The 15,483-nt window shown below is 33.6% G+C and overlaps 1 protein-coding gene across 7 annotated transcripts in view; it reads left to right on the top strand.

Annotated features, from left to right (window-relative positions):
- Window positions 1-4,482: 4,482 nt before the first annotated feature.
- Window positions 4,483-15,483, top strand: part of LOC127837540 (kinesin heavy chain-like) — a 72,607-nt gene continuing 61,606 nt past the window's right edge. For 4 of the 7 annotated variants that reach the window (XM_052364713.1, XM_052364714.1, XM_052364712.1 and 1 more), the window contains exons 1-3: window positions 4,483-4,937; window positions 7,495-7,521; window positions 14,329-14,416. In XM_052364713.1, the coding sequence (XP_052220673.1) occupies window positions 4,803-4,937; window positions 7,495-7,521; window positions 14,329-14,416 (250 nt within the window). In that variant the 5' untranslated portion in view covers window positions 4,483-4,802. The remainder of the gene's footprint in view (window positions 4,938-7,494; window positions 7,522-14,328; window positions 14,417-15,483) is intronic. The other 3 variants (XM_052364718.1, XM_052364717.1, XM_052364716.1) reach the window with 1 other exon arrangement.

The raw sequence follows: 15,483 nt of genomic DNA, 5'->3' as shown, positions 1-15,483 counted from the left end.
AGTAGTACCAGTGGGGAACTTGACCCATTCAGCGAAACTGGGAGGCGAGTTACATTCTCGATCAAATATAGCAAGAAATATCTTTAAAAAGATATTCGACGTGTATTTTTTGTACCACCTATCTTTAAAAAACGTTATGTTACAGTAAAACGTTTGTGGGTTATAACATAACATTTCAGCAGATATATTCAAAACTTGACATGATCTTTAATTACACCATGCTCTTTAATTTCACATGTATATCATACCAAACTTTATATTTCGTTGTTTTCTTTCCTAAGTTAATGATGTCATGTGTACAGACGTAATTTCACATAATTTTTCTCTTTTGATTATTGTTTTTTCTCTAATTCAATAAGCTTGGGCATGTTTGTTCGTTAAGTACGGCAATAATTTCATGATGATTCCCGAAAGTAGGTTTGAGCACATAGTCGTAAGAGTACTTGAATACGTGAGTTCGCCCATGAACACATGGTAAGGTTGACTAAATCTCCGCGATATGACCTAATATGTGTTTAATTTATAGCTGAGCTTCTTTTACCTTTATCAATGATAGTCAGCGAGGTATGCCGATTAGAAAAATCGAGCTATCTCAATCGGATTGGCTCGGTCTTTTACATAGGTCGCCATTGTGAAGAATTTTTACATGGTATGATAACTTAGACGAGCTGCTTCTCAGCATCGTCAATAATAGACCTTCCGGTATGAAGAAGATTTTTATTTTTTTGTCATGTCAATCATAGTTTTGCGTGGAATTACATTCTTCAAACAAATTTGAATGTGTGCCATTCTTGGAGTATTTCTGCCTTGTTTTAGCAACATAGTCCAACTAATCGTGTGGCTGAAGGATGTCGTGTGACGCAAATTCTAATACGACGTTGTACTTTTATGCGGATCCTTTTGTAAAAAAAAAACAGTTTAGAAGAATTCATGGAAACTGAACAGTTGAATTCAGGTGTTAATAGTCGTCCTATCAAACGTTACAAACTAACCGTTTGTATTCCACATTACGTAACAAAAAAGTGATTAATTGAGATACAATATATCACACTCATTTACAGTTTACATATTACGCAAACGTTATAAAACGTTATTGCTTTTTTGTTTGTAAGCATTTTGACTTCACGATGGCATGGAATAATATGATTTTTACATGTATACGTGAATCTGACGCATTCGTTCATTTCTAATTTGAATGACATTGGCGTTATATTGTTGCATTGTGGTTAGATGGCGACATTGATAAGCGCGGGAAATGCAAGTAAAAGAAAGAGGGCGAAGAATAGACAAAGGTCCTGCATCAACTTTGTTAATGTTAGAATCGGGATGATTTAGTTTCTATCATACTGTTCTGACGAATACTAGTAACACATGATCAGCAGTATATATGCTTCCGCTCGAGATTGAATTCCTACACATCTAGATTCGTTACCTTGGGTGATTCGACAACAATTTATGATAGAAAATTAAAATATATATAATTAACTACATATTAGGCTGAACAGCCACAAACGACAAAATCATAGAACTTGTAATAGTGTTATTGTGAGATAAATATGCAAGTGAGTGCAAACAGTACTCGGTCAATTATTTTCTTACAAACACACTTTTGCAGTCAAGATTTTAAAGTATCAAATTAAGATTTTATCACAGTACAAATATCAAACAAGGTGGACTATACAGGCTAAAGGAAAAAAAGTTTTTTGGATGTAGAGGACTTTAATACATAAAATGTTTTGAAGTCCGGTCCTAATAACGCCGGTGTCTCTCCTTGTAAATTATGTTGCTTCGGATAATTCAACTGAGCTTATATGTTGCTTCGGGCAATAACTAAATAATCTAAATTTTGTATTTCATCTATTGTGGTTTGCTACAGATAAATGGTAAGCACATTGATCTACACAGCATCAATGTCTTCTGTTATGAAGTTTCGAATAGGCAATCTAATTTTGAAACGTGCAGCTTCTTTAATACGGACCTTACCCTCTACATTTCGAACAGTTATCGGACCATGGCAAAGTTGCATAGAATGATACAGTGTGCAGGATCAACGGCGTTCAGAGTGGTTTGCACACGTGCTCGGCATAATGAAAACACACCGTTCCGAACTTTCTTTCCAAATATATCAAGTTATTGAAATATACTTGCAAAAACCTTTAGAGCATACCAGACAGTTTTTCTTTTAGTTTGTGCCGATATCTAAAGATTTAGGAATACATGATTGAATACGTCTGAAATCGGTGCCAAAATTTCACATTGCGTTCAGCATAACCGTGTATATGAATGCGGTACACATCGAATTTTTGAACACAGGCTTATTAAATAAAGTAATTCGGAGGTTTTTTCACATTGCAATAAGCCGCGTAAAACTGTCTTTTATGCACTAGTTGAAATTCTTCAGATAAAATTGTTTAAACAGTTATTTTAAAAAGCACCACTTACGCAGTGTGTTTACATCCATTACCGTAATATCCATTTGTGTACTCTATAAAGTCACGTGATCATGCACCCTTGATATGTTCTACACTAGAAACAAATTGTACAAAGTATTGAAATGAACACTTTATTTTTGATATTAAGGATAAGGAATGAATATCTGTTTGACTTGGCTAAGGATGACCTTACTCGTCCAACAAACCGGGTTGAACAAAAAAAAACACACAATACTTTGCATTGATACTTACTAGTCGGTTACACCAGTTTCATTCACTGATGTTTTGTTTCCGTCATGTGTTTGATCTTGTTCCTAAGCGAATGGCAAACTGTCGCTTGTCTGAGATGAAGTACCATTTCATTATGATAAGAATGATATTCTGCTGATGCCACTAGAATTTTCTTTTGTTTATATTTGAATTGATTTGACTTGACTTGACGACTACTTTATGCATTTGATAATGATGACATAAAATCGTGAGCATAAGCAGGAACCTGAAAATATATGATGTATCATGTTTGTACCTTATAAAAATGGTTTAGTTCGTGAAGTATCAATGCAAAGTCTAGTTGTTTATATTCAACCCGGTTTGTTGGACGCCAAGGTCATCCTTAGCCAAGTCTATCTAGTTTCCTTTTGCAAAAGCTTTCGTTTTATATTTGAAAACGTAGTTTATTGAGTTTTGTAGCTTTCGGTCTTCACATTATTTAAATATGTTTTATATAGGGTAAGCTATGAAAAACTACAGTATTGTATTATTCCTGTTATTTCGCCTCATTTCATTCTTCGACTGTTACTCCAAACGATTTCCGAGTATGTCCGTAAAACTACGAAAATTCGGTAATACAAAAAGTAAACCAGGCTAGCAATTCCATTCGCGTCAGCTGGAACAATTAATAAGCTTCATTTTTAGAGGTGGGACATTGGCCTTGACAATAAGTGGTCCAGGCTGCGAATCCCGTGGCCGGCACACTTGTTTTGTTAAATCTATTTTCTTGCTATTATTATTATTTTATACCATTCCAAATATAATTTTGTAGCCAATACATATATTACTTTTATCATAGCTACATGATACATCTTATTCACAACTTATGTTCAAAGTTTATACATTTCATAGTTCTTTTTTATTTCCTCAAAAACGTCGTTTGGCTAGAGGATGGTATTTTTCTTTGTTCCCGAAGGTAGATATATAATGTTTAACGATTTGGGACTTTTTGTATGATTCCACTTGTTACACCTTAATTAGCCTGTTGGTATGGCATATCGGTGTATTTAGCTTTTGTCTTTGAAAAAATGGATGTAATTAATCAAATTAAACACATCAGGTTAAAAAATATATTTTACCATTTTTGTGTTTATAATTTGTATCTCCGATATTGGCTGCGTTATATTTACGGTCGAACGCCATTTTGTTTGTTCTGAGGAGTACTGCGTATCGGTGTATTCACGATACGCAGTAATCGCAGTATACTATCATAGTGTCATCTAATAAAATCATTGTGTGTATAAATATATACCGAACTAAGTCTAGATTGATCATTATTGACGCTCATACGAGTGAATGTGTATATAAATGTTTCAGAAACAAAATGAGAAAAAATATTGAAGGATGGCAACTATAAATGTCTGAGAATCTATGTTTTTTTTCGGTAAAGTTGTTTTATATTTCGAGTGTGAATGCTTAATGGCATTATACTACAAAATATCAATCTTTTGCACGGCGGTTTCATTACATTCATCGTATGTGAGAGCATGGAACGACAACTTTGCATGGAGATTGACAAAATATGCGAAGAAAGAACAGTATTATAGTTCTAAAATCTTAATGAATTCGCGAAATCGTTGATGGACAATGTAAATTGATATTTTATATTTAAATATATATAATTGTAAACGTTAAAATTCGATATCTTTAAGTCATAAATTGAAATAGCCTTAAACACAAAATTAGTGCATTGTAATCTTAAATATTGCGAGTCATGATTTACTGCTATGTAACCCTCTTAAAGAATTATTGCGATGTAACCTTAAGTCGATGACATCATTCTCCCACAATCCTTTCGAAAAATGGTGGACAGGAGGCTGAATTTTTGATGATGGAAACATAACTTTATTGATTTATGTCTGTCGAGCACCAAAAGCCGATTGTATGTCTTTGTCTAGATGTACATAAAAACATTTTCAATAAAGTCAATTCATGTTTATGTCATACTGTGTACGCTGTGAACGACAATCAACATTTTCTTCATCAAAAATGAGCCGAATGAATTTTTGACTGGAGCCCATGAGCCCCATCTGTCAAAATTTACGTGAACAGATTGACACTTACTGGCTTTATTAAGAATCTGTTTCAACATTCGGAATAATGGGTGAACCAGCAGCTCCTGCTGATGAAACTATTAAAGTCGTATGTCGTGTAAGACCATTGAACAGCTCCGAAGAGAAGGCTGGGAGTAAATTTGTTCTGAAATTCCCGTCGGAAGAAACTATATCATGCGGGGTATGTTTTAAAATTTTAATGAAAACCTTTATCCATAGTAATATTGTAGATTCAAGTGAATAATGGAACTGACAGTTTCTTAATATTGAATGCAAATCTTATTTCCATAAATTATTTCTGCTTAACAGTGTACTAATAACTTGAATAACATCTTGAATATTATTGTTGCATTTTAAAAATTCTTTTTAACCTACTTATCTAAATAAACATTCTTGTCAATAAATAAAGCTTTTCACTTATAAAATAAATTATCTCAGGTTTTGTTAGTTTGAGCTAGCTTTGCAGCAATGTCATGGCTGCCATATTTGTTATGTTGGTACCTATTTCCAGTGCATAAATTAAATCCTTAACACTTGTTTGCTGTCTGCCAAATAATTTTTAAGAGCATATGCCTTGAGCCATACAGCAGTTTGGCTGTCATTTGCCATTGTCACCAAATGCTACAAATTTGCAAGAGCAGCGTCAAGTTTTTAAAGTGGCATGTTTCCTTCCTGAATACATAATTATTGGATGTGTTATTAAATCTGTATCACAAAGAAATTTAAAGGGTACTGGAGCCAATTATCTCACCACAGGGCATTTTAACAAGCAGTCTATTCCAAACTAGGAACTTTTTTTTTCATACATTTTTGATACAGAAAATACAGGACCTCCTCCTTTTTTGCAACATCTATCGGCCTTAGAATGTTATGTTTTTGTCATTTGTATATCAGGCATATCAATAGTATGAATGATTATGTGCAATAAATTTCAGATACTATTACAAACTTTGTTAAGGTCATACATGTATATCTGAAGTTAAATAATAATTGTTCCATACATGCCATAGGTGGAACTTGTAAAATTGAAACATCTTTTCTTGAACATGTACATAAATTCACTGTATAAAATATACAATTATACATGAACCATTCTGATTGTATTCAGTACAATAAGATTAAAGCAGTGTTTCATAGTCTATTTCATTTCAATAATTTGCAAGGAAATCATCATTATTTACATCATCAGACTATGGTAAACTTCATTCAAATGTGACTTTGTCAATGTCAGTCCTAAGACTCTGCAGGAGTAGGTGGGGTAGACAGTTTTCCACCGGAATTATTCCATTCTTAATACCTCAAGATCAGTTTGTTCTCAAATTTTGTATGGGACAATCCCTATGCAGACTGCATTAACATCAAACATTTCTTAATGTGGACTTATTTTGAACCACTAAAAACATTTAAGATTATGATAATTAGGATTAATGACTCTTTGAATCTATTATCTATGCATAAAAAAGGTATGTTTTTCAATGATTTTTTGAAATCAGCCTCTTTCAAATGACTTTTGTAAAAAAGCCTATTGAAGGAGATATAATTTATTGCTCTGCCATATTTTATAAAAAATACATCCTCAATAAACTTGAGACTTTGTGATTATTATTTTTTGCCCATGGTAGGGTGTAATAGAGTAGTTGGGTTGTCTGTTTGTCCAGCAATCAAGGTTCAGTTTTGTTAGGGTCTATTGATTTTTGGGCCTAGTACTTCAAAATCAGTTTTCCGGACTTTTTTGCTGAAAACTTTTGGTGTGTGAGTCTATTTACATGATGTGCAGATTAAGTGTGAGTTTCGTTGTGATTTATTTATTTGAGCCCTGCAAATAGGCTGGTAGCTTACCGGTAAATCACCATATAAACTTTTATCTTGGATTTCGCTATGTCATCATAATGAATTTAGAAGTCAGGTTTTAAGACATTGAAATGAATGTTTGACATTTTTTGTGCATTGAATTTCATGCCCTTTATGACATTTTATTTCTTTTAACATGTTTACTTTCTTGAAAATAAGTCAGTGCAAATAAAAAGTACTGAATTATTATTATAAAACAGAAAATTTAGTTTTAAAATTAGCGCAGAAGCTTTGCAAGAACTGAAGAAGATATAATCTGAATGATGAAATAAATTATTTGCACTGGCTTATGCAGTATGACTGTCAACACATTTACCATAATGATTCCATAAAATATTTATTTTGCATTCTTTTTTATGTAGTTTTGTTATAATTATTTTTGGCAGACTGTTTTTGCAGATTGTTCCATTCTCTCCTGTCTGTTACATGTATGTAGTAGCATGGATGAAAAACCACATGCTTTTGTTTAACTGTTTAGTATATTTTAGCATAAAATTTACCTGAATCACAGTTTGCAGAAATTATTTGTACAAACATTTTGATAGCTCTTGATAACAACTTAAATTTACATTAGCCTCGCTGTGGGAAAATGGGGTGTAAATCATGTGCGTAAAGTGTTGTCCAAGATTATTCCTGTGCACTCTGCACAGGCTTATCAGAGTCGACACTTTTCGTCTAGACTGGATTTCTGTTAAGAAGAATACGGAGAATTCCATAAAAGCGGAAAGTGTTGTCCGTAAATAGCCTGTGCAAACTGCACAGGCTTATTTTTGACAACATTTTACTAACATTTATTTAACATGTTTTCAAGAGCAAGTCCCATTGAAATGTTTTTCATCCATGCTCAGCTGTTCGTAGTACATAATACACCTCTTACAATGTTTTAGGGTCTAGGATCCGATAGCCGGGGCCCTGTGAGTTTTGTAGTAATATTCTGGAGAATCTATGGGAGCACATTTTACTTGTCTTACAATACAGCTGTATTTTATTTTTTCAAGCTACATGTAGAATCTTGCATAATCAAATCATGTGTCAATCCTTCTGATTAATTGGTTTTTATTACATCGCAAGAAGGGTTTTGATGCCATGTTGAGTCTGCATCCTTTTGTGTCTCATTTGAAAAGGCAGACAAGGGTGAATTTGGATTAAAATAATATTGAATACAAATATGTATAAACAATGAGTTATCTTCTCATTAATTAGTACTTTATGTGGGGCATATGTCATGATCATTAAACAATAATCACACAATTGCAAAGATTGAAAAAAGAAGATACCTAACTGTAACTGTGTCATGTAGAAGTGTGCTTTATAGATGAGCATGTATGCAACATTTAACACATGGCTTGGTTGAAGGGAAATGTTGAACAGTTCAAAGAATTCAAGTTTTGTTATTTTTAAATTTTGAACATAGGGAATTATGGTTATTGATTAGTTGTATATTAAATGTATTTAAATGCCCTTGGCATCAGTGGATGCCAGGAGTCATATAGCCATTGGCCTGTCCCTTTGTCTATCCATCCGTCTGTCCGTAAGAGGCTAAACCAGTTTTTTTTAAAGCCATTTCTGGAAAAGGAGTCTGTTCAAATAAGGAATTTTAAAATAGAAAAAACGGCAAATTTTGAAAAAGTTTTATCAACAAAATGGACCAAATTGGAATTTATTTTTCAACAAATATCACATCTGACAGGCCTGGCCAATTTGGGAAAAAAAACATATAAATTATACTTTTATACTTTGTTATATGTTTATGAAATAAACTTGAAATATAATAATCATTAGACACTTCTTTCTTTGGGAGGGTGGGGGAGGAATTGGGAAACAAATTGAGTTTGGGATTGGACCTGTTTGCTTTTGGATTGGGTCCATTTTACGGCCTTTTTTACATAGCAAAAAAACCCTGTAACCCTAGGGTAAGGAGAGTCATTACACATCAATACCTCATGCTACATGTACAAAGCTTTGATACTTTTATGGATATCACATTATGAGCATGCATATGACCAGACTGCATTTTGACAACGACATTGACCTAACAGTGTTTTTTTTTGTTCAAAATCGGGGCCGGTATCCGGCCCCATTCCCAACGGAAAAAAGTATATATTTTTCCCTAATGGGACCTACAAATTCCTAATTGAAAGTTTCCACACATTTTTTAAATATTTTTTTAGATCAACATTTAGTTTCTCTCCCATCCAGCTCTATAAGTTGCACTTTATTAAATATTACATGTATATTTAAAACACTTTTATACTCATTTTTGAAGCATTTGTTAGCAAAAAAACAACAACACTAATTTCCCAATTTTGGTCAAAACGCCACGAATTTTCCCAATCCAAAGGGACCCGGCCCCATTCCCAAATGGTGAAAAAACACTGTCTAATTTTGGACAAAGACTAACTAATATGGGCCAAATTCAGGTGGTAAGTATTCTAGGTTTAATCAAATTGAGTGTTCGACAAAGTTTAACATTAATACGACTTACTGAAAAGCTCTGAAAACAATCCCCACACTCACCTGACCTTATGTTGACCTTGACATTGACCTAATGTTGACCTTGACATTGACCTAATGTTGACCTTGGAATTGACCTAATTTTAGACTCACATCACCTGACCTCATGTTGACCTTGAAATTGACATAATTTTGGACTAAAGCTTACTCATCCAGGCATCAGCAATTATTGAACCTGGCATCTTGTTTCACTTACGACTCAGTTTATCCATGAAACGTTATATCATTAAAGGGAAGTGAATAGCTTCTCATTAAAACCTAATTATTAAAGGATCAAAGGAATTTTGCTGATGCACAACATTAAGACAATTCATCGCTTTACGTCAAGTTTTTGTCAGATTTTGTAAACTATTTTTTAAAATGAAGCATACATTCTGTGGAAAATGTAAGGGTTAACAGGATAAAATATCTGCTATTATTTAAAGCAATTATTGAGAAAAAATTATATTGCAACTGTAAGTAATTTGCATTTTAACATCGTGTTTGAAATTTAACTGCAGTATATTCATCTTCTTTTTATGTCCCCCACTATAGTAGTGGGGGACATATTGTTTTTGCCCTGTCTGTCTGTTGGTCTGTTGGTCTGTTTGCACCAACTTTAACATTTTGCAATAACTTTTGCTATATTGAAGATAGCAACTTCATATTTGGCATGCATGTGTATCTCATGAAGCTGCACATTTTGAGTGGTGAAAGGTCAAGGTCATCCTTTAAGGTCAGAGGTCAAATATATGTGGCCAAAATCGCTCATTTTATGAATACTTTTGCAATATTGAAGATAGCAACTTGATATTTGGCATGCATGTGTATCTCATGGAGCTGCACATTTTGAGTGGTGAAAGATCAAGGTCAAGGTCATCCTTCAAGGTCAGAGGTCAAATATATGTGGCCCAAATCGCTTATTTTATAAATACTTTTGCAATATTGAAGATAGCAACTTGATATTTGGCATGCATGTGCATCTCCTGGAGCTGCACATTTTGAGTGGTGAAAGGTCAAGGTCATCCTTCAAGGTCAGAGGTCAAATATATGTGGCCCAAATCGCTTATTTTATGAATACTTTTGCAATATTGAAGATAGCAACTTGATATTTGACATGCATGTGTATCTCACGGAGCTGCACATTTTGAGTGGTGAAAGGTCAAGGTCATCATTCACAAGGTCAAGGTCATCCTTCAAGGTCAAACATCATATTGGGGGACATTGTGTTTCACAAACACATCTTGTTTTTCCTGACTAGCAGGGCTTTTTTATGCCCCCTAAGGAGGGCATATAGTGATCGCACTGTCTGTCTGTCTGTCTACCCATCTGTCTTTCCGTCACACTTTTGCGTTTAGGTTTCGAAAAATGCTCATAACAACTAATGCTCATAACTACTATGTCGCTTCAGATGTTAACTTCATATTTAGTATGCATTTGTATATGGACAAGGCCTCTCCATACACACAAATATGTTGACCCCCTTGACCTTGAACTTAGGGTCCGCGTTTAAGTTTCGAAATCTGCGTTTAGGTTTTAAAGCGCGTTTTTCGGGGGCATATGTCTTCCGATGGAGACAGCTCTTTTTTTATTTGGGGGGAAAGGTCCTGACCTTTCATTATGGGGAAAAAAATTATCAACAAAACTGAGAAAGGGGAAACAATTACCCAAAGTAGGCTTGAAATTTGGGTAAATTGCATAATTTTAAAGAAATTCTCTTTGGGGAAGGGGCCTTTCTCTCGGGGGAAGGGGCCTTTATAAGGCCCTTGCTAAAGGAGGAAAAAAGATCTGACTAGTGTTACTATGTTTTGGCTTCTTTTATTGACCTGAAAGCTGCCAGTTGTGTAAGTGGTTGATTTCTTTGGTTTAATTTTTTTAATTTTATTAATAATGTAGTAGTAATATACTTGTCAGGATTTGTTATTCTGGACATTATTAAGGTGCGTACATTTAAAATAAATAAAAAAAAGTGAAACCATTTCCTGAAAATTTGACATGACATAAAAATGTTTCTTTTGATGGACAGCTTTGAAGTCATTCTTTTGTAAATATGTTTATGTTGCAATACTGTTCAGCTTTCTATTTAATAAAACATGTACTAATTTAGCAGTTCTGCTTGTTCTTTTCTTTTTTCTTTCATGTAATGTGTGTTTTTATGTCCCCCAGTCTATACTGGGGGACATATTGTTTTTGCCCTGTCTGTTTGTTGGTGTGTTTGCGTCAAACGTTAACATTTGCCATAACTTTTGCATTATTGAAGAAAGCAACTTGATTTTTGGCATGCATGTGTATCTCATGGAGCTGCACATTTATAGTGGTGAAAGGTCAAGGTCATCCTTTAAGGTCAAAGGTCAAATACATTGGTGGGGAACACAGTGTTTTGCAAACACATCTTGTTTTGCTTTGAATCAGAGGTGCTAGTTTTCTGTTTTAAGTTTTTGTTTTGTTATTCTTCACTATTAAATCATTTAAAACTGATCTGAAAGATTTGCTTTATAGCATTTACATTTTTGTCTTTAGTTGAGCCGTACAATTTACTCTTTTTCTTCTGTTATATCTATGAAAACTTCCAGGTGTAGTCATAAATAACTAACTAACACTTAGATTGTAACACTTTCTGTCATTTATTCTTACTTTGCATAAGCAGATTAGAATACTAACATGTTCTAACATGACACACACTTGCATGATTATCAAGTAACAATCAATACATATAAATAATTAATCAGCTTTTTTGTATATATTTGGAATTTCATAATCTGTGCAAGTAGGACAAATAGCCATATTGCCATCATCGATGACAGTTTTGTAGAAATATAAATATATTAGGCAGTTGCATTTATTTTTGCATTTTGTAAGAAAACGTATTTATAAATTTTGTTATATGAAAATTTTCCTTTTTATTAGTAAAAGATTGTTTTGTGGCACGATTGTAGATCATTATAAGATCATTATTTACCTGATTTTAGTTTCAAGATGTAATATTGTATTTGCCATGTGAATATTGAAAATGAGAATGAGAATTACATTTTTGTAATTTATTAATGATATTAAAATCCTGTAGAAATACTGGTTAAACCTTTTCTATGATAAATAAATTTATTACATGTAGTCTGATCAATGCATTGTTTCTCCATATGCTGGAATTTTACTCGCATGAAATTTTTATACGCCCGTTTTTAAAAACAGGACGTATTATAGTTTCACCCTTGGCCGGCGGCGTCCACAGCAGTGTCCGCTCTCTAATTCAAATAGTTTTCATCCGATCTTCACCAAACTTGGTCAGAAGTTGTGTCTAGACAATATCTAGGTCAAGTTGTATATGGGTCATGCCGGGTCAAAAACTAGGTCACAGGGTCACTTAGTGCATTTCAAGGATTAAGCATGGTGTCCGCTCTCTAATTGAAGTACTTTTCACCCGATCTTCACCAAATTTGGTCAGAAGTTGTGTCTAGATGATATGTAGGTCAAGTTCAAATATGGGTCATGCCGGGTCAAAAACTAGGTCACGAGGTCACTTAGTGCATTTCAAGCATTTAGCATGGTGTCCGCTCTCTTATTGAAGTAGTTTTTATCTGATCTTCACCTAATTTTGTCAGAAGTTGTGTCTAGATGGTATGTAGGTCAAGTTCGAATATGGGTCATGCGGGGTCAAAACGAGGTCACATAGTGCATTTCAAGCATTTAGCATGGTGTCCCCTCTCTAATTGAAGTAGTTTTCATCTGATCTTCACCAAATTTAGTCAGATGTTACATCTACAATGTAAATGATATGTAGGTCAAGTTCAAATATGGGTCAAGCTGGGTCAATAACTAGGTCTTGAGGTCACTTAGTGCATTTCAAGCATTGAGCATGGTGTCCAAAACTTTGGAACGGGCGTATCTTGTGACAGTTCGGCACTCTTGTTGTAATTAATTAATGATATTAAAATCCTGTAGAAATACTGGTAAAACCTTTTCTATGATAAATAAATTTATTACATGTAGTCTGATCAATGCATTGTTTCTCCATATGCTGGAATTTTACTCGCATTAAATTTTGTATACTATTTTTGTGTTTCCAAAGAGTTATTTTTTTAAGTTGCATCAAAAGGCATGCGTGTATAAGATATTGCACAGTTCCTGTGCTTAAAATCTTAAGGTGCATAGCAATATTTGAGTCTAGACTTGTGCACATTTGGGCGTGCAGAATTATGCTATTGCGCAGTTACTTGCATAATCTTCTTAGATGCATCAGCTGTATTTTGATCATCACAAGGCAAATAGACACACTGGCTGTTTCTAGAATTGGAGAAAACCATCGAACGACAAGCTTTATTGATTCGTTTAGCTGACTCAGCTTTTTCAGTATGGTTCAGATTGTTTTGTTTTTCCCAATAGCTAGCAGCTACAGGTCTGTGTGTGGCTTTGCTTCAGTTACTCTATTTATGCTTTAAATGCGAGGGAGATCAATACATATATGTAATATACCATGTATTGCATACTGGTTGACTTTGGTTTGGCCTTTATATTTGGGTTCAATGCTGGTGGTCTGTTTTTTTACAGATAATTGTGACATAAGCTAAGGAGTTCTAAGCATCCTATCTTGAATACTATTTATATTATTTCTGTATGGCAGAAATAATTAATGCCTTTGATCCAAAGAAATTAGCGTGTATGTTGTTTAAATATATTCATGTTGAGAAAAGAACATTTGACAAACACTTCTTATGTAAAAAATGGCGGTTTACTTCTACATACAATGTAATTATGTTGATAATATCGGCTGTATTTGCTATTAAACTATTCCCTGTTTTTAGTTTCCGTTGATATGCCAATAGAAAAAATCTAGTAAAAAGGTTAATTTAAGGCGACACATTCAGTGTTTTGTTGAAATTTTGAATATATTTAAATTTAGAATGAATCTTTATGGTTATTTACAAACATATGTTTCTTTAAAATGTGTATAAATAAATTGTGTTGATACATTGTATTTTATTTCATATATTGAACTTTATAATGTACTGCTAATAAGCAATTTTTGCTATTGGTGAATGGGAAGTAAAACTTTTAAAAACTTCATTGTAAAAGATTTAAAAGTAAAGCGTATTTTTCCAGCTGATAAAAATGGCTGTATGGCAATGTTATATTGTAAACAATAAATTGCTTCTGATCTGTAAAAAAGTTTAAAAAACAACAACACAAAATAAATAATATTTTCATATTTCTTGCAATGTTTGCTTTTCCAGGGCAAGTTGTTTGCATTTGATCGCGTTTTGAAACCCAACGTCAGCCAAGAGTATGTTTACACGGTGTCTGCAAAACCTATAGTGGCAGGTATGAATATACGGAATTGCACTTTCAGCATAAAAAAGATTTTCAATTTAAAAACATCATTTGATTAAAAATGTCAATAAAAAGGGAAAGTGTCATCCCTGATTTATCTGTGTAGACTTCTCTGGCATATCGGGGAGACACTTTAAGGACATGCTTTAAGGCCCTTTTTCTCATAAAGCGGCTCACATATTTTTTCCATTAACCCTTTGCATGCTGGGAAATTTGTCGTCTGCTAAAATGCAGTCTGCTGAATTTCTAAAATTAGCATTTTCTTTGATTTTTTTTCAAAGAATACTATCAGAATAGCAAATAGTTTGGATCCAGATGAGACGCCACGTTCTTAAGGACATGACACCATAAGTTTCATTCTATTACGCCATTTAGCTGTAAGGATAAAAATATATTTCTTCCACAGACGTACTAAGTAGTTACAATGGCACGATATTTGATAGATTTGTTATTTAAAGCACAAGATAATTAACATATAACCATGAACATATTTCCTTCTCAGATGTGCTCAGAGATTTCTATTGCATGAAATTCACGTAAAGTCAGACGGCTTTTATTATAGAGACATAAACACATCAGTGGTTTTTTCTTTAAAAGGGTCCGGAAGGGGACCCATTCCCAATGGAAAAAAGTATATATTTTCCCCAAATGGAACCTAAAAAATTATCCCATAATTAAGATTTCCAAAAATTATATATTAATAAGTTTATATATACTGTGAAACCATTTATTTTTGTCAGCATGAAATTTCGTCCTTTTTAAAAAAATGACTATTTCGTCAGCACTTAAATTCGTCCATTTCTGGTTTTGAAAAAAAAAGCGTCCGATTTGTTTGTAATGTTTGTAATACATGTAATACGCGGTTGCGAAAAATTCGTGCTGGGGAAAGAGGTGTAACACTTGGTAGTCACTTGCAGGAGGTGGGTCTTGTTTGGCATATGCCAATTAACAAGTCTGTTATTTCAGGTGATAGTAACTATCTCTTATATTTTTAATAGTATTGTCTTTTATCCGGATTCGCCGCGTGTTGGCTGTATAATCTGCAACACCCCTGAAAA

The sequence above is a fragment of the Dreissena polymorpha genome, chromosome 7 (assembly GCF_020536995.1).
Source record: "Dreissena polymorpha isolate Duluth1 chromosome 7, UMN_Dpol_1.0, whole genome shotgun sequence".
Classification (NCBI taxonomy): Eukaryota; Metazoa; Mollusca; class Bivalvia; order Myida; family Dreissenidae; genus Dreissena; species Dreissena polymorpha.
This window is presented reverse-complemented; position numbering and strand designations above follow the sequence as displayed.